General features: G+C 45.4%; 1 protein-coding gene across 1 annotated transcript in view; it reads left to right on the top strand.

Moving 5' to 3' along the window:
• VPS36 (vacuolar protein sorting 36 homolog) overlaps nucleotides 1–19,012 on the top strand; it is a 42,777-nt gene extending 23,765 nt beyond the window's left edge. Inside the window, exons 5-14 of the mRNA XM_075562884.1 lie at nucleotides 1,623–1,712; nucleotides 2,506–2,592; nucleotides 6,668–6,700; nucleotides 6,817–6,894; nucleotides 7,909–8,043; nucleotides 13,269–13,334; nucleotides 16,552–16,616; nucleotides 17,136–17,220; nucleotides 18,218–18,294; nucleotides 18,399–19,012. Of these exons, the coding sequence (XP_075418999.1) occupies nucleotides 1,623–1,712; nucleotides 2,506–2,592; nucleotides 6,668–6,700; nucleotides 6,817–6,894; nucleotides 7,909–8,043; nucleotides 13,269–13,334; nucleotides 16,552–16,616; nucleotides 17,136–17,220; nucleotides 18,218–18,294; nucleotides 18,399–18,492 (810 nt within the window). The 3' untranslated portion in view covers nucleotides 18,493–19,012. The remainder of the gene's footprint in view (nucleotides 1–1,622; nucleotides 1,713–2,505; nucleotides 2,593–6,667; nucleotides 6,701–6,816; nucleotides 6,895–7,908; nucleotides 8,044–13,268; nucleotides 13,335–16,551; nucleotides 16,617–17,135; nucleotides 17,221–18,217; nucleotides 18,295–18,398) is intronic.
• Nucleotides 19,013–20,074: the final 1,062 nt, after the last annotated feature.

Here is a 20,074-nt window from a genome sequence, read left to right on the forward strand (position 1 = left end):
TTGGGCAAATCTGCTGCACAGCTCTCGTCAAAGTCTTGGAAAGCAAAGATGCTGCTTTGAGGACGAGGGTTGCACCTCATCCAAGCTACGGTATTTTCAGTTCCCTCCCACGTGTGTGAAAGTTGGACATTGAATAAGGAAGACCAGAGAAGAATTGAAACATTCTAATTATGGTGCTGGCAAAGACTATGGAGAGTACTGTGGACTGCCAAAAGAACACACATCTGTCTTGGACGAAACACAGCCAGAAGGTTCCTTGGGAGTGAGAGTGACGGGACTTCTTCACGTGAACTTTGGACCTGTCGAGGGCCATTGAAAAAGATGGACTGACGCAGTGGCTGCAACAGAAGAAAAACAGAAGAAGCTTGGTTCGCATGGTGCAGGAGCATGCAGTGTTTTCTTCTCAGGGACACTGGGTTGCTATGAGTGGGAGCCAAGTAGGCAGTACCCAGCAGCAGCCACATCATCTTGACGACCTCACTGACGTATTTATTCCACAATGTCCCAGTTCACACCTCTGCTTGATAAGTCACTACACTCGTGTTCTTCAGATGTTTCCAATTCACCTTCCCATCAATTTCCCAAATTGAACCTACCGTACATACTCGAATATAAGCCGAGGTACCTAATTATTACCTGGGAAACCAGAAAAACTGATTGACTCGAGTATAAACCTGAGGTAGAAAATGCAGCAGCTGTTGGTGAGTTTCAATAATAAAAAAAAAGAAAAGAAAATTACTAAAAATTGAGACATCAGTGGGTAATGTATTTAAATATTTATTTTAAATAAAAAACACAAATAAAAAGGACAAGTCATTTAACATTAGTAAACCAACACAGTAAATGGAAAATAGGTTCAACCAAAACAATAAGGTATCAACAATGATACCTTAAGAGTACTATTCCCTGAGCTCAATCGGCAACCAGATAAAATGTAAAGAGTTAAAATCCTTCAAAACTGGATTCGTCATCATAGACGCTGTCCTCGCTGGGGTACCACTGACCCGTGTATAAGCCGAACCCCAGTTTTTCAGAACATTTTTTGTGCTGAAAAACTCGGCTTATACACGAGTATATAGTGTATATATAAATAGATAGTCTGCATCTTCTCCGTCTGCTCCTCACCCAGTCGGCAACAGGCACAGACAAGTGGCCGACTGAAGCCATTCTCCCCGGAGTTGAAATACAGATCTGTTGTCACTTGTGAGTGTAGGAAAGTTCTGGGCCTCGCTTTTCGCATCCAATTTTAAGTAGACCAGTTATTTTCTGCTTCCTTCATAGAACATGGTTGTGTATTGCCCCCATCACAGTGTTTCTTCCCCCAAGATGGAAAACAGTCTGCCTGTGCAGGACTGTCTAAGGTTACGCCCGTTGCCTCCCTTGCCAAACTCCTTGTTTGAAGTGGCAGGTCACCTCTTTTGTTGCTTTGTTAATTGGTTCCTCCCCTTTGTGCTCCCTGCGGCTGCCCTAAGAAAAGAACTTCTTTGGTTTCCTTTGCTGAATGGGAGGGTTCCAGGCCGGTGCAGATGACCCAGCAGACCTTTAAACTGAGGAAGTGTTTAGTAATGATGTGTACCAGGATGTGCCCACCTGACTGACTCGTGTCTGCATGGACCTAACAGTTTTACAGGCGCTTATCGGAGGAAATGACCCAGAGAAGATGGGAGAATACGCCGGGGTCCCAGTCATTACAAGCCAATAAAGGATCCCAGGTATTTTTATAACTGTTAATATGGACCCTCCAACTCGGTGCTACCTTGTTTCTTCCTTCAGGAAGATTCTTAGGATAGAACGCTTCAGAAGCAAAAGAATGATATTCTGATGACAGTTATTTCCCCGCACTTAATTAGCTTCCTGTTGACAGTAGACACTTTGTCAGCATAACTGATTCCCCTCATTGCTTTTTGGTCTCAGAATCCAGAGTGGTATCGTCTAAGTTTGTGTTTGCCCAAGTGGACAAGACTGCCACTCTGGGTGGTGCTAGAACGAACCAGGGCTCTGCAAAAGCTCTATCCAGGATGATGGGTTGTAATGCACAAGGTTTTCATTGCCAGGGGGTGCTGAGAATTTTTTTTTTTAATGAAAAAGGAGGCAGTAACCCACGTAAGGTTCCCAAGTGGTCTAAATGAACTATCAACTATGGATGGACACTATGTCCCATGCCAAAATTTGAAGTGTGATTTCTTTTTCACCGTTGAGACTGTGTTAAAAGTCTGGTACACAGTAGCTTGTTAAGGAGCAAAAATGAAGAGCTGTGCTATTTAGATCTACAGTAGAAGGTCAAGCCTGACATTCCTTGTGTGCTAGTGTTTTCTGTAGTCATCTGAAGCTCAGTCTGTGCAGTAAGAAACACTTGGAGAGGAAGCTGGACGCAGTTGCAGGCCCTTTTTCTTTGTTTGCCGGAGGGCCTTTCCCACCATTGAAATCACAATGTGGCGGGCCAGAAGAGATGGTTTCCTTCCATTTGTTTTTTTTTTTCAAAAATGTTCCACTCTTGTTTTTCAGCCAGGAAGAATAAGGGCTGTAGGAATTGTAGGCATTGAAAGGAAACTGGAAGAAAAAAGAAAAGAAACGGACAAGAACATTTCTGAGGTAACCCTTCACCGACGTTCAGACCCGCCATGCTCCTCAGCCATTTGTGATGATGCTTTCTGGTCACAGCTGGGATCAGCTCCAGCCTGTCATTCGGGATGTCCTCTCACTGACTCACTGCCGCCAGGCTGATTCTGACTCACAGTGACCCGAGGGTGGAGCTGCCCCTGCGAGTTTCTGAGACTGTCCCTCTTGACAGGAGTAGAAAGCCTCAACTTTCTCCACCTCTGTTCTGTCGGGTCACTATAAGTCAGAATCGACTCGCTGGTAGGGAGGTGAGTTTGGTTTCTCGTTGTTAATAAAATAGCATCCAGAGAGTGGCTTCTGAGAATGGAGGTTTGTTGTCTCACCGTTTGGGGGCAGACGTCCACTACAGGGTATTGGCCATTTAGGCCTCTTCCTGAGGTCTCAGAGAGACGGTCCATGCCTTGCTCGTGACTCTTGCTGGCACACGTCCATGATGCCTTTCCCTGTGTCTTTGTAGTTCTATAAGACTTCATTCAGACGAGATTAGGACTCACCTCACTACAGGGGAACTCAGGTACACCAACTGAACCAATCACATCTGTAAACAATCAAGCCCCAATAAAAGCTCACTGACATCCAGTCGATTCTGACTTAGAGCGGTTCTCGAGAGCAGAGTAGAACTGCTCCTGTGAACTCCCAAGACGGTAACTGTGAGTGTAGAAAGCCTCAGCTTTCTCCCTTGGAGCGGCTGCTGCTTTCGAACTGCTGACCTTGCCGTTAGCAGCCCAACAAGGAACCCACACAATCCCTTGTAACATCTTCAAAGAAAGAGCCTTTTTCCAACCAAGTCATGTTCAGGGTTAGGCACAAGGAACAGGGGAAGAACTTCACACTGGAAGGAGTGTCACTGCAGCTGTGGGTTGCCATTTTTACGGGTACAATTTAATCCTGAACACTTTGGCTTCTGTATTTCCTATAAATTGAAAGATGGAATCAGAGGCTTCGTTAGATTCATGTTGGTTCATTTGAAAAGACTTAAGGTGATGCTTTTTCTGTGGACAGACAGAACCAGGGTTAAAAGTTGGTGGTGGTTTTCTGTTTCTTTTTTTTTTCTTAGTGTAACACACCTCATGAGATCACACTGACACTTCATATTTAGATTCAAGGCAACGGTGCCAGATAATTACTAAACCAGTTAAAAAAAGAATGTTTGCATATACTCTCTCTCCGCTTCCCCCATGATAAGCAGGTGAACTAGCATGGTCGTTGTCAGTAAATATCGCAATGTGTAGTGTGCTCGCAGAGTGTTGGTGTGCTTCAGTTTTGAGGACAGGTTGGCATGTGATTTGCCCTCAGTGTGAATGTTGGATTCAGTCAGGTTCAGGGCTGATGACCAGAGGTTCCCACAAAAGGTTTCCTGCATCTGCTGTGTGTTGCTGATAAGAGCCCTGTGTTTAAGCTTTTGTTTATCTGAGGAAATTCCTGTTAGGTGTGTACACATTCCCCTTTGTTTTCAGTATTAGCCCTGGTCAGTCGGCCACAAGAATTTTATACAGTACTCTATTCTTCTAGCAAACTCCTTTTACAGATGGGGGGGCGGGGGATACATTCCAGCAAGTAGTTAAGACGGGCCTATGCTGGGCACAGCCTGGTGGCTCCTACTCTGTGTACTGAACGTTTTTTCCATTAAAGACAAAGTGCAGAATCGAGCTTTAAACCTAAGCTGTGCACCTCCTAAGATGACAAGCTATACTGACATAAGCTAGTTGACACTAAAGGCATGCAGCAAGGGCTTCAAAAAATTCCATCATCTTTAATGATCTCCGTTTCCCATGAAGGCTCATATGCCTCGTAGTTGGCAGAACTTATAAATATGCCAATCTGAAGAGACCTTTGAGGCATCTGCTCCTTGGCATCAACTGAACAGTTGAAAGGTCTTACGTAATTTTTGGCCAGCGTCTGCGTGTTTTCCTCCCGTGATACCCCCCCCCCCCCCCCCGACACCAAACTAACTGCAAGTAGAGCCCTTCTTATTCTGGGGCCTTGGTTTACCACGTCGCTCACAGCACGCCTGCTACGAGAGCCTGCCCTGTGCTCGAAGGAGGCTCACTGCAGCTGCGGGTTGCCGGGCAGTGCCTCTGCCTCCTGACTTCCTGTCGGGAAATGGTTTGGGAAAAGCCAATGACAAGTTTCTTACTCGTGTCAAAGAACAGCCCATCAGGCTTCCTGAACTATCACCAATGTGACTTTTTACTTACTCGACCGACAATAACTGTTTTCTCTGAGAACACTGAGCGGCTCGGTTGGTCGGTTGCGGTGTGTTGTGGAGGGCTTACAAAGGGAAGGATTAGGGTGTGGTAGCGTGATGACTTGGCGAGGAGCCCTGGCTGTACGCTGGTTAAACCCTAGACTGACCAGGGAAAGAATGTCGGCAGTTTGAGCCCACGGACCGCTCCCCGGGGGCAAAGACCAGGTGACTCTGCTCCTATAAAGATTACAGCGGCCCTGTCAGTCAAAATCTGCTTAACCACACCAGACACCGACAGGACTTGGATAGCTTTTTATATAAGTAAATTGGTACTTCGAAGACAGTGCCTTACCTTTGTACCACAGGGGATAAAGCAGAGTGCGTCATTGCAAAGGGAGCCCAACAGAGCCGTCAGGGGAACAAAGCAAAGAAGTCCCCGAGGAATCCCGAAAATAGACGTCTGACTTGGGGTGGGGGGCAGGGCTTGGCATCTTAGCAGACCCGATGGGCAATCATTCATAAGGGCCAGCAGACAGGCCTGGAACTATTAATAGGCTACTTTTTTCTTACTCTTGTTTCTTTGTCTATATAAGTAAGATAAGCAGGGTAAACAATCCCGAGGAGAAAACAATGGGACTAACAGTTCCAGGGGGACATGGGAGAAGGGGAGGTGAGGGAAAAAGGAGGGAGGAGCCAACAAACTCAGGGTGAAGGGAACAACAAGAGATCTAAAATCGATGGTGAGGAGGGTGTAGAATGCTGCTGGGGTTTGATCAAGTGCAGTGTAGTCGATAGGAAGTAGGGACAGCCTAATGAAGGTCGAACGTGATAATGGGACAGGAGGTAAGTAAAAGGAAATAGAGGAAAGAATTAGGAGGCAAAAGACATTTATAGGGCTATAAATAGAGGCATGTCCATTTGTAAATATAATAGTATCTAACAATAGGGATATAGGTCTATGTACATATATTTATATGTTAAGTGTTAGGTAGCAGGTGGACATTGGGTCCTACTCAAGCCCTCCCTCAACACAAGAACACTTTGTTCTAATAACCCGGCATTCCATGATGCTCACCTTCCTGACATGATCACTGAAGACAAAGTGGATGTATAAGCAAATGTGGTGAAGAAAGCTGATGGTTTCCGGCTATTAGAAGACATAGTATCTGGGGTCTAAACACTTGAATTTAAACAAGTGACCATCTAGCAACAAAGTCCACGTGAAAGAAGTGCACCAGCCTGTGTGATCACAAGGTGTCGAAAGAAACATTTTCTTTCTATTTGAGCCCTTGGTATCAGCTCCTCATTTTAAATTTCTCTAGTTCTTAAATGCTTCCTCATTCCCCACTATCATGACCCAGTTCTACCTTACAAATCTGGCTACACCAGACGATATGCCCTGGTACACATAAGAGCTCTGGACACATGGAATCCAGGACAGAAAAACCCCCCAGGAACAGTAATGGGAGTAGCGATACCATGAGGGGAGGGCAAGGTTGGGGGAGAAGGAAGAAAAAAGAGAAACCAATCGCAATGATCAGTGTGTAACCCCACCCCTCCCCAGGGGGTGAAGGGAGAAAGCAGAAGGTGTAAGATATGAAAGTAACAATAATTTATCAAGGGTTTACGACGGTGGGATGATGGGGAAGGAAGGAAGAAAAGAGAAGCTGATACCAAGGGCTGAAGTAGAAAGAAAATGTTTTGAAAATGATGATGGCAACATGTACAAATGTGCTTGATATGATTGATGTATGGATTGTTAAAAGAGCTGTAAGAAACCCTAATAAAATGATTTTAAAAAGAAAGAAAATATTTCAGTCCTTAAGGTCGCTGCTTACAAAAACTCCTTTCTCATTTCAGGCCTTCAAAGACCTCAGCAAGCTCATGATCAAGGTATATGTCTGTCTATATTCCTTCTAATTATGATCCCATTTTGAACATATATTTGGTCAGCACACACTTTGGGGACAAATTTCTCTTAGAGATCTTTTGTTTTCTTTTCTTGACAGGCTAAGGAAATGGTGGAGTTATCAAAGTCAATAGCTAATAAAATTAAAGACAAACAAGGGGACATCACGGAAGATGAGGTACATTGTGTTGCTTTTGTGAGGCTTGAAAAACTAGATGGCCCATACAACACAACTGTGTTGCTAGTTTGCCTGTTTTCTCTCTCAGTGTGATAAATGCACTTTCTTTTTTGCACTGCCAACTCCAGAGTCAAATGTGAAAGCTCTGTTTGCTCTAGGAGGGTGTGGGTTACTTCAGCCCTGTTCTCGAGGATTACAGAAAGCAGATAACTTATACGGAGCTGTGGCTGTTGTATACGTATCTATAGGTTCTGATACTTCTTCTCATTCAGTGTCTTCAGTTGGGTTGTGTCACTTGGTTGACATTACATGTAGCACGGCTGTTAAACTAAATCTCTGGCACCAAACGTGTGGTGCAAATGGTGGATGCCATGGCAAGATAGTTGTTGTTAGGTGCCATGGAGTCGGTTCTGACCCACAACGAACCTGTGCACAAGAAAACGAAATACAGAAGGGTCCTGCCCCATCCTCACCATTGGTGCTATGCCAGAGCTCCCTGATGCAGCCATTGTGTCCCTGTGTCCATCCATCTCCTTGAGGGCCGTCCTCTTTTTTGCCGCCCCTCCACTTTACCAAACATGATGTCCTTCTCCAGGGACTGGTCCCTCCTGACAAGATGTCCAAAGTCTGTGAGACGAAGTGTTGCCATCCTTGCCTCTCAGGAGCACTGCGGTCACACTCCTTCCAAGACAGACGTGCTTGTCCTTGGAGCAGTCCATGGTGATTTCAGGATTCTCCTCCAGCTCCACAGTTCAAATGCATCGAGTTTTCTATGCAATGCCCTTATCCATTGCCCACATTTCACATGCGTATGATGCCAAGATAAAAGGAAGGAAGTCATTAGATTTATGCAAGGAACTATGAGAAGTCTGCTTCCTTCATAGTTCACAGCAAAGGAACATAGTAGAAGAAATGGGCAAATACAGAGTTGAATTTTTGGTGGATTTGAAATGTTGGGGTCGGGGAGAATTTAATTCTTCTGCATCTTCTTATGCCTCGTCTCCTGTTGCATAGACCATCCGGTTTAAATCCTACCTGCTGAGCATGGGAATAGCTAACCCAGTGACCAGAGAAACCTACGGCTCAGGCACTCAGTACCACATGCAGCTGGCCAAACAGCTGGTTGGGATCTTGCAGGTGCCTTTAGAGGTAAGAACCAAACCTTGCAAGTGTGCTTTCACTGCGGTATTAAATTGTTTTCCTGTCATAAGAAATGTTAACAAGGGCATAATGCTTTATTACAGTGTACCTACTGCTCAAACGATGTGCCAATATTTCTTTCAGGTATGTTAAATTAGTCTAGTGTACTTACTATTATTATTTTGGGGCGGGTCCCTAAGTCTGAGGAGTTTTCAACCTCCAGTTGATTGGAGGCAGCTGTAGATTGCTGTCGTGGCTTTTGGCAGTGGTTGCTCATGTCCTCCCCTCTGTTGGGGTGTTACTGTTTAGTTCATAGGCTGGTCTATTCCTTGGCTGAAAGGTGACCTCTGAGAGTGGCTTCAGTTCCAGGGTAAAACGGGTCTTGGGACAATAGTCTCGGGGGTTCCTCCAGTGTCTTTCTGGCTAATTTGTCTCTTGCTCTGCATGTTCTCCCATTCTAACTGGGGCCTGGTCGGAGAGGTAGGCAGTGGGAGCTGCCACCGTCTAGTTTCAGTGGTTCGCATGGGCCATCCGCCCTGTGGAGTGGTCGCTTTGGTGGGTCTTAGGTTTCCTTCTCTTGCCTCTTCTTCAGAGCGGAGGGGCCAGTGGTTGCATCTTAACCGGCCAGTTGTAAGCGTTTAAGACCTCAGATGCTATTCATCTAACTAGAATGTAAATACAACCTGGTCTCCAAGAGCTGTGTGATGGCAGTTGACCGAGCTGTTCCCCCAGACAGTGGGGCTTAGTCTTCCAGCCCCTTCACTTGATGCCTCAAGGTGTTTGATGGCATCTAAGAAACCTCCTTAACAGCCCTCTCTCTGCTTAATCTACCAAGCTTCTTCTTAAACTGCGGCCAACTGAATGAGGGGAATGGGGGGTGTCGTGAAAACTTTAGCAGCGATAAAAAGTTTCTGAAAGTGCAGCGATCAAAAAGTAATTCAAAATCCAACAAGTTAGGAATCGAGTGTTTCTGGCAGCGCCTCCTGTGTTGCAGATTTGCGGATTTCTTGAGTAGAAAGGGATCAGGAGTAGAAAGCGTTGGAAGAAGCCTGGCCTCTGTCATGTATGAAGGGGCTTCAACAGATTTGTGGAAAGTGGACTTAAAATAGAATGGATTTTCTTACCAACTTTTTGCAGCCTCCTCGTATGTGATAGATAGGTGCTTTTCGGATTCATCATTCCCTATCTCTCTGCAGCACCCTGTCGGACAGATGTACCACAGTTTGTCTGCCTCCTCATCTACTGATGGGCATTTACATTGTTTGCCCCTGGGACTAACAGGGCAGTGAACGTGGTGAGCAGCCATGTCACAGGCCCTGCTTCTCTAGGATACATCCCTGGGAGTGCGGCTGCTGGATCATACAGTTTGTTTGTTTGTTTCTTTTTGAGGAAGTCCCCTACTGTTTTCCATAATGACGGTATCATTTTACAATTCCATCAGCAGATGTAAGAGTTATAATCTCCTACTTGCATTTGTTGCCTTATTTATTTATTTTTAAAAGAGCATTTTATTGAGGGCTGTTACAGCTCTTATAACAATCCATGCATCAATTATATCAAGCGGATTTGTACATAAGTTCCCATCATTTTGGGGATTTTTTTTTTTTGGTAATTTTATTCGAGGCTTTTATAGCTCTTATCACAATCCATCCACCCATCCATTGTGTCAGGCACACTTAGGTTGCCCTCATCATTCTCAGAACATCTTCTTTCTACTTGAGCCCTTGATATCAGCTCCTCATTCCCCCCTCCCTCCCGAACCCTTGATAAGTTATAAATTATTATTTTTTCATGTCTTACACTGACCAGTGTCCTCCTTCACCCACTTTTCTGTTGTCTGTTCCTCTGGGAGGGGGTTATATGTAGATTGTTGTGGTCGATTTCTCCTTTCTCCCCCCACCTTCCCCTTCCCCTTTGGTATCTCTATTCTCATTGTTGGTCCTGAGGGCTTTATCTGCCCTGGATTCCCTGTGTTGCAAGCTGTTACCTGTAGCAGTGTACATTCTCTGGTCTAGCCAGGTTTGTAAGGTAGAATTGAGGTCAGAATAGTGGAGGGAAGGAAGCATTAAAGAACTAGAGGAAAGTTGTATGTTTCATTGGTGCTATACTAGATCCTGACTGGCTCATTTCTTCCTTGTGACCCTTCTGTAAGGTGATGTCCAAGTGTCTACAGATGGACTTTGAGTCTCAACTCAGTGCCTCCACCCCCACCCTCATTCACATAGGTATGATTTTTTGTTCTGGGTCTTTGATGCCTGATACCTGATCCCATCAACACCTCATGATTACACAGGCTGGTGTGCTTATTCCGTGTGGTGCTTGATTGCTTCTCAAACAAAACCTCTTGTTTACCTTCAAGCCTTTAAGACCCCACACACTGTATCTTTTGATAGCTGGGCCCCATCAGCTTTCTCCACCACATTTGTTATACATCCATTTTGTCTTCAGTAGTCGTGTCAGGGAAGGTGAGCATCATGGAATGCCAGGTCGTTAGAACAAAGTGTTCTTGTGTTAAGAGAGGACTTGAAGAGAAGCCCAATGTCCGTCTGCTACCTTAATACTTAACCTATAAATATATGTATATAGATCTATTTCCCTATCATTACATATAAATATATTACCTGTATGTGCATGCCTGTATTTAGACCTCTGTAAATGTTCTTTGCCTCCTAGTTCTTTCCTCTGTTTCCTTTTACTTTCCTCTTGTTCCACTATCATGTTCGACCTTCATTCGGGTTTCAGTAATTCCTCTCAGCTATACTGCACTTGATCAAGCCCCACGAGGCATCCTATACCCTCTTTGCCATCGATGTTAGATCACTTGTTGTTCCCTTGTCCCTGGGTTGGTTGATCCCTCCTTTCTTTCCCCTGCCTCCCTCTCCCGTGTCCCCCTGGAACTGTTGGTCCTGTTGATTCTTCTCTGCATTGTTTATCCTGCCTATCTTATCTAGATGGACATGCAGTCAGTAATAAGCACAAATACAAGACAGAGCAAAACAAGACAATAAAAAGAAAAGAAAACAACAACAAAAAAGAAAAGCCTATGAATAGCTCCAGGTCTGTTTGTTGACCTTTAGGAGTGTTTTCCAGTTGAGTCTGATGGGGTGCTGTGCCCTGGCCCCAAAGACTATTTTTGGTATTCCCCGAGGACTTCATTGCTTTGCACCCCTTGCTGCTCTGTTGCACGCTCTTAGTGTTTCGCCCCATTGTGGTGGGGTCAGATGGGTCACAATTCCCGCACTGTGTCTCCAGTGTTGTCCCCTGTAGCACTGTGGGTCAGTGAGCGACGTTGCGTCTGTGTCTTTTGGTGAGGCCAACTCTGTGGTCCTCTCTGTGCATTGGCTGCTCTGAGCGGGAATATCATGCTTGGGGCTTGGTGGTTCAGAATGTGCTCCACTCTCTCTCCTTCCTCTTTCGTTTACTCCTGTGTGCTCTGATCAGACATGCCCCTCTCCCTGAGCTGGAGCTTCAGTGCTGTCCTCTGAAGTGAATTCTTGTGGGGGGGGTGGGCGGGGGACTGTCCACGTGGTTGGGATTGAGGCCGGCCTGGCAACTTAAATTTTTTTTAATCTGTGCCATTTTCCAGGGGTGAGATGGTATCTTGTTTTAGTTTTGATTGGCATAGCGAGGGAACTCCTTTATAAATCTCTCCAAAGAGCTACCATAGCCACAAGGCCAGCAGTTCAAACTCCCCAGCTGCCCCCATGGGACAGATGAGACTGTTTACTCCTGTAAGGATTCACAGGTTCCGAAACCCAAAGGGCAGTTCTATTCAATCCAATGTCGTTGGGTCAAAGATGACTCAATGGCAGTGAGTCTGGTTTAGGGCGTCGATGGGGCTAATGATCGCAAACATCTTCGCGTGTATTTGCTAGCCACCTGAATGCTTTCTTTGGTGATTTGTCTGTTCATGTTTTTTGTTCATTTTGGTTTGGATTGTTTGTCTTTTAATTGTTGGAATGTTGAAAATTTCTATCTATTTTAGAGATTAGTCCCTTGTTTGATATTTTGTTGCCATTTCTTGCCCCCCCCCCCCAATCTTACTACTGTGTTGGTGATGCCTTTTGATGAACATAATTCTGTATTTAATTTTTAACAACTCGCAGTTATCTAGCTTATCTTCTGTTGTTTATGTATTTTAAGTTATGTCTGCTAGTGTATTTATACCATCTGTTAGGATTCCTAGCTTTGTCTCTATGTTATTTTATATAAATATATTTTCATATGTGTGTGCTTTATATAGATATATTTTCATATGCCCGAGGAGGCTTCAAAAGCACGTAGAAAAATGAAATTAAAAGACCATGGAATCTTTGTACCACATTTTTGTAGCCTCTTAGTATATATATAAATAGCATCCTTCCGTAATGACATATTACAGATTCATATTGTAGTCTAACATAATTCAGGCCGTTTCACAGGCCGTTGAAGTACCTTTACGATGAAATATTTGAAACACCTGCCAAAATAGTAGCAGGAATTCTTCCTCATGTACTCGTCATCAGTCTGCAAACCAGCCTCCACGCATAAGCATTTTCAGGCAAATCCCAGACATGTTATCACTTTATCTCTGAATAGTTCAGTATGTAATTATAAAAGATAGATTCCTTTTAATATACCTATAATCCCATTTTCATACCCAGAACATAGAAAATGTTTTCTTTAAAATCATATTTTTATTCTAACAGCTTTATTGACACTTCTTCATATCATACAATTCAATAGTTTGAAAATAATTTCTTATGTCTGACTCCTGGTCGTATTTTCCTGAGAGTTTCTTTGGCTCAGGATAGGTTGCTGTCGGTTAGCTTGCAGCAGGTTGTTGCCTTGTGTACCTGATGATGTCAGCTCGCCTCCTGGTTTTTCCTTAAATTATGGGCAACAAGGGGTGACATTCTTCTGCCACTTTATGATTTCTAACTCATTTATCAGTTGGCACAACTTCTCAAAAGTTTTGTAAGTACACTTTTAAAAATGTGATACAAGTACCTATTTTCAGTGTGATCATGTAAGTAAATGGTAAGATAGAAATAAATGTTCCTAAAGTGGAAATGTTGAATTTGAAAGGTCTCATGGTACCTGAATAGGTTTCCTTGTGTCTAAACACCGGGTTCAGAAAGCCTCCCAAGTGAGGTTCGGAGTGCTGATTTCACTGAGTCTGAATCCAAGTTCTGTTACGCAGGACCGACTGATCTAACTGTAACGTGACTCATTGATACCCCATCTTTTCACAGGAACGCGGGGGCATTATGTCACTGACAGAGGTCTACTGCCTAGTAAACCGTGCTCGAGGGATGGAGGTAAGATATGCTTTTGACTTTAAAAAGAGACTTTTAACTCAAATATTTTAATTAAAAATTTTTAAGTAAAAATACTTTTAATTAAAAAATAGATTTTCTTGATATTTACCGTATATACTTGAGTTTAAGCTGAGTTTTTCAGCACATTTCTAATGCAGTTTTTGTGGTAAAATTAGGTCAGATATTTGGGTTGGCTTATACTTAAGTGTGTACAGAGTATGTTAAACTGTATAGTTATATAATTATATGACAATATGAAATATAAAACATCATATATTTAATATATAATTTAAATGTTCAGTTAAATTATATACATAATAATCTATCATGATATAATTTATATTTTAATATATAATTATATATTAAATTATACATAATTGTATAATTTTATATAATTCTATAATATGAACTTATATAATTTAACTGAACATTTATATAAAATGATACTTTTAAACATCTTAAATCTAAAATTTTAGAATTTTAGATTAAAAATAGACAACTTAAAAGTAGACTTCCTTGATTCAACACAAATTCCCCGAGAGCAGTGGTTCTCAACCTTCCTAATGCCACGACCCTTTAATACAGTTCCTCACGTTGTGGTGACCCCCAACCATCGTAAAGATATGTTTTCTGATAGTCCTAGGTGACCCCTGTGGAAGGGTCGTTGGACCCCCAAAGGGATTGCGACCCACAGGCTGAGAACCACTGGCCTAGAATGAATACAGTTTGAGGAAGGGGTGTGAATACCAAAGCTATTTGGAGAAGTGGGTGGTACAGTGACCCAGTTACTGCCCCGGCCGGAGGGCGTCTCCCCAGGGATTTTCCACGTGACCTGGAGCAGCTAGTCTCGCCTCCCTGGGAGGGACTCAGATCGCCTGCCTTTCCAAGCAGGCTCTGGCCCTCGCAGAGCTAGCTCTGTGATTGTGTTGGGATGAGTGGAGCTGGGCACGAGGCCCTCTCTCCGTCACGGTCAAATGCAAAAGGAGTCGACTCAGTTGAACACGCATTGGCGCCTGCTTCCTTGGCTTTGTATCAGCAGTGACTGTCCTTCAGCTCTCCTTGTCCCTGTATGCCCGTTGCCCTTGGCCGCCCAGGTTCTGCCGAGGTGCTTTTTGTGCCCGGGCAGCCACGCCCATTATGTGTGTCAGCAGTCACCTGCAGGCAGGTAACTCAGACACACATGCGTCTTTCCCGCAGTGTTCACAGCCTCAGTCCCGCCTCTGCTCCGCGTTGTCACTTGAGTGGACACAGTAGCTGGGTGAGGGAGTCGGCGCTCTGCCAGGCGCGCTGCCAAGTGTATTATCTCAGCCACTCAGGGAGGCTGTCCGCACGAGGGCTAATGTGAGGAGACAGATTGAGAAAGACGGAGTCATGCCCACACCTCCCCGCCCCCCCCAGGTGACCGTGTTTAGACAGGGTCCTGACCTGGGCAGGGCTGGCCGGGAGCTGTGGCTTGGGCCTCTCATGGCAGACTGCCCCTCAGGTGACTCTGTTCTGACAGAGCCCTGGCACACCTCCAGCAGAGTTTCAGGTGGCGCTGGACTGAATTGCACCCCCTGCAATCCATGCCCACCCAGAACTTCAGCAGGAGACCTTGTTCAGAGAAGAGGGTCTCTCTGCAGGTGTACGTGGTTCCGGGTGATGACATCATACTTGTGTCCTTTCAGAGAGAGACACAGCGGGAGAATGTGGTGGATGACGGAGGCAGAGATGGGAGTGAGGCATCTATAAGCTAAGGGACACCACAGATTGCCAAAAAGCACCAGAAGTTAGGGATAGGCAGGCAAGGAAAGACTCGCCCCTGCTCCCTGCAGAAGGAACGCAGGTCTGCTGGCACCTTGTTTTGGACTTGTGACTTCCAGAATTGTGAGGGAGCCGGTCCTGTGCTTTCCAGCCCCTTCGTTTGTGGCCACGGGAACTCGAACACGGTCTTTGCCCCTAATCCTGCCCTTCTTACAGGTCCGCGTTCCTCCCTCTCTCGTTCTTGACATTCTCCCCACCAGTCCCTCTTCTCCAGTGACTCTTATATCGTCGCCAGTGTGGCTTTCTGAAAACAAAAGTTCCAATTAGTCTTGAATGCCCTCAGGAGGCCTTCCCTGGCCGCAGAATCATTCCAGACCCTCCTCAGGCTTGCCTTGATTGCCAATTACCCTGCCAGAGGTCCTCGTGCTTCCTTGCATTTTGGGCAACGCAGTTCCTTAACTGTTTTCTCGGAAATACTGCTGGGAAGTTCTTCGTGGCTCCCAGTGCAGCAAAACCAGCGCTGGTGAGAGCAGTCCCGGAAGGATTTAGCTTTTAAGACAGAAGGTTATTAATCACCATGCTGTTGCTCTTGGTTTCGGCACATCTGCTCTCTAAGGAGGAGCCCTGGTGGGGTAGCGGGTTACACACTGGCTGCTAACCTCAGGTCAGCAGTGCGAAACTACCAGTCACTGCACAGGAGAAAGATGGGTCTCTCTACTCTTGTCAATATGTACCGTCTGGAAAGCCCACAGAGGCATGCTGCTCTGTCCGGTAGGGTCACGACTAGTCAGAATCAGCTCCTTTGCAGCGAGGGAACAGCTGCTCTGCATGAGGGCGCTTCAGAAAGGTAGTGGGAAAATCCCTCTCTCTTCTCATTCTGTTTCCCGCACACTTGCAGAGGCCTGTGGCATAGTTGGGCTGTGCATTAGGGTGCTAACCAGAGGGTCAGCAGTTTGCAGTCACCAGCTGCTCTGGGGGAGAAAGGGAGGGATTTCCGGAGTCTCAGAAACCTACAGGGCCGTTCTCATTTGTCCTGTAAGGTCTTTATGAGTCGGAATCGACTCAGTGGCAATGAATCTAGTTTTTTGAATTTTGTATTTCCAGTCCCAATCAAATAGCATCCTATTTTATAGGATAGATTCATAAGTGTCAGTGATGCATAGCTATATATAAACGTGCACACACATATGTATTTGTTTTTACTTTTTATTTTCGACTGTAGTTGCTAGAAAGTTTTAATAAAAGCCATATATGGCTCGCGTAATATAACATAGTCTTACTTCTGTAAGCAGTGTTGCTTTAACTAATGAAGTCCTTTGCTGCTTCGTTAATCCTTTCTGCCCGGCGGGGACCGAGCCATCTGAAACCCTTGGTGGGTGGTAATGTTTTATTGCCACTCTGTCTCCATGCTGATTAGAGTTATGTAGCACCCGTCTATGCGCTTGCATCCCAACTGGCTTTTTCTCCCCATTAGTTGCTCTCACCTGAAGATTTAGTGAATGCCTGCAAGATGCTGGATGCCCTGAAATTGCCTCTCAGGTAAAGGAACCTCCATGGGATGTGTGCCAGCTGTCACCACCGTTCTGCGCAGGGTAGAGAGTGCAGCCCCACCAGGTCTGCTGTCCTGTGTGCTGAGCTCAGAGATTGCCCTGGTGTAATATATTCTTTGTGTGGCCATCTGACACTATTGTTCTAGCTTCCACTGTTAGCAGAGGCAGGTGTTGGGGGCTAGAAGTTGAACCTCGTTGATTTGGGGCACTTAGCTGAGAATGTGCTCTCCTGCCAGGAGGTCAGAATGATCAGACTTCTTCTTCTGCACATTTGATTGTTAGGGAGAAGCCCCGAGTGGTGTAATGAGTTATGTGTTGGGCTGCTAGACAAAAGGTTGGCAGTTTGAAACCACCTGGGAGACAGTTGAGGCTTTCTGCCCCCGTACATGACTACAGAAATCCACAGGGGCAGTTCTGCTGGGCTCTGTAGGTGACCCAGTGGAATGGCAGTTAGGAGCACTGGAAGGCTGCAGCTCATTCATTGCTGGCCCTCCTCTCTGCATTTCAGACTCCGAGTCTTTGATAGTGGAGTCATGGTGATTGAGCTTCAGTCGCACAAGGAAGAGGAAATGGTGGCCTCAGCCCTGGAGACGGTAGGTGACCTCAATTTCCGTCAGTCATTGGAGCCATCCATGAAGACTTGAATGCTTGAAAACTTGAGGCAAGCAGGATTTCCTTTTGAACTTAGCTTTCCTTAACAAGTCCTATTCCACACTAAAAAACGGCTTAAGAATAATAAATATTTATCAGTTTTTATACCTGAAAAGGTCTTTTGAAAATCTTCTGTATTGACACGTATTTTAAACTAAATATGTATCATGTGTCTTTATTGTAAAATGTAACATGACCTTGATTAGAATTTGATATATGTTCCTTTTTAGATATGGAATATTTCTTTTTAAGAGTTATCATTATTGTGTTGTTAGGTTTATTGAATGGATTTTCAATTCAAATCGATTCAGTGTGACATAGTAGACTCGCACGAAGGGTTTTATAATCTTACAGTCTTTGTAAGGACAGGTATCACCAAGTCGTTTCCCTCAGAGAGGTGCCCATGATGCCAACCACTGATTCTGGCTGGCACCTAGTGCTTAACCGTGGTGCGACAGGGACTTCCCTTTAAGCTCTAAGTATAGTGTATTTGAGATGTCTTCAGGCACAGCGGGTTGGCTGCTAACTGAGAGGATGGTGTTGTAACCCACCTGCTGTTCCGCGGAATAAAGGTGTGACTACCTGTTTCTATTAAGGGTCCAACCTTGGAAACCCTAAGGGGCGGTTCTGCTCTGGCCAGCAGGATCAGTCTGAGTTGGAATTACTCTAGGGCAACTTGTTTATATTGCATTTGATACATGATAGAGGCTTTTACTTTACTGCCTTCGTTTCTGTTATCTTGTTCCCGAGTCTTTCCAATTTTGTAAAATTCAATGTTAGTGAAGAAGGCTTAGTTCTGTGTTGCATGTCCTTTATTGTTTAGTGGGCCCTTCAGAACCTTTGATTCCCTAAGTTTACTAGCAGACGGTCCCTTGGATAGTGCTAGTACTCACGTGTCCTAAACGGTCACTTTTGTTTTCTCTGCCATGTGCCTGTTAGGTTTCAGAAAAGGGATCCTTAACGTCGGAAGAGTTTGCCAAGCTTGTGGGGATGTCTGTCCTTCTTGCCAAAGAAAGGTAAACAGGGCTTGTGTTTCACGGCCGCGCCCGCGAGCACCACCATCTCTGAAAGGGCAGGTCCTGACTCTGGCTTCCTTTTGTCGTCCTCCCTGTGTTTCTAGATTGCTTCTTGCTGAGAAGATGGGCCACCTTTGCCGAGACGACTCCGTGGAAGGGTTGCGGTTTTATCCCAATTTGTTTATGACCCAGGGCTGAGGGATTTTCTTATTTGGAATAGCTGTCATAATGGAGAGGCCGTGCACAGCACTGATCCAAGAGCTAAACTTTGAGAAATGGAGAATCCACGGGGCTCTGGCCTTGTTTTATTAAACTCCCTTAATTCCTTTCTAAATGGTATGGTCTAGGACACTTATGAAGGAGAACTGATAGAAAAATGCAGGTCGCTGAATGCCAGGGTGAATTTGAAACCATGCTGCGGAGGACTGATGTTGAACCTGCAATCTGCTGGATTATGACTCGATCCTCAAATCGAACCCATTTCAAAGACGGAAATTTAGCTCAGGGGGCAGGAAGAAAGGAATGCTGCATCCTTGAGCAGGTTGGCCCATCGCGTTGGCGTGACTAAAATTCCCTGCCTGTACCTGAGGCAATCCTCTGTGTCTCATGTCCCTGATTCGGGGGTCCTCACGTAGTTAAGAACACAGACCGGCACAGCTGGCTGCATCACGTGGAGTTGGGCTCCTCCCATCGGCAGACCAAATAAAGCACCGTTTCAGAGGAGAGAGTTTTACTTGGTTTTTGTATGTATCCTATGACTGACTCTCCCCGCTCCCCGCTCCCTCATCCCAAAGAGATGATTTCATGGCTGGCATTTAAAGAATCCAACTATGTCATTTTGTTTCACAAATGCTGTGGACTTTGAGCCCGAGGGAAAGAGCCGTCTGGACATGCCCAGAGCTTGGATTACACATCGGGGAGGGAGATGGCCCAGGCATCCTCTCAGTGTGCTGTGCTGGCGGTGGCCGGGCTGGGGGACCTAGCGCTCTTGGACCTGGCAGCTGAGGACACAAAAGTACTATGTTTCCTTTTTGACTTCTTGAAGGAGTTTGACCACCAAACGTGAAAAAACACACACCACCATCTTAGCATCTTGAGGCCAGCAGTATTTTTTGCTTGGTCTTTGCCTTACACGCTGTAAAGTTGTGTGGAGAAGCCATCTCTCCAAACCAGCGGTTCTCAACCTGTGGGTCAAGACCCCTTTTGGGCGGGGGCGGGTGGGTGAACGACCCTTTCACAGGGGTCGCCCAATTCATAACAGTAGCAAAATTATAGTTATGAAGTAGCAATGAAAATAATACTATGTTTGGGGGGGGGGTCACCCATATAAGAAACTGTATGAAAGGGTCGTGGCATTAGGTAGAGTCTACAGTATCACCAGGGTACTAAAAACCGGCCAATAGTGGATGTAGCTGGCTTGAGTTCTAAAGTGAGCTTTTTATGTGACTGTAGTCCCACATACAGGGAGATCTGAGTTACTAGGAGTGACTCCCATTTCACGACATAGTGATGGTTCTTAGTTGTCTGCAAACCTACAGACTGGTAGTATGCCTCGTGACGTCAGAGAGACAGTGCCACGAAGCGTCGGGGTGAAGGACCCCTGGGTTCAGGCCTAAGTGAGGTGGAGGGGTACCAGCAGAGGCTGCTACAGACGCTCTCAGGACGTTCCCAGGATCCTCTGCTGCAGGCCCACGGAACCCCTCCCAGTGTAGTCCAAGACCTTCCCTGACTCTCACCGAGAAAGGTGCGGCTTCGCGTCTCCCTGTGGCAGCAGGAACGC

The sequence above is a fragment of the Tenrec ecaudatus genome, chromosome 11, assembly GCF_050624435.1.
Source record: "Tenrec ecaudatus isolate mTenEca1 chromosome 11, mTenEca1.hap1, whole genome shotgun sequence".
NCBI classification, from domain to species: Eukaryota; Metazoa; Chordata; class Mammalia; order Afrosoricida; family Tenrecidae; genus Tenrec; species Tenrec ecaudatus.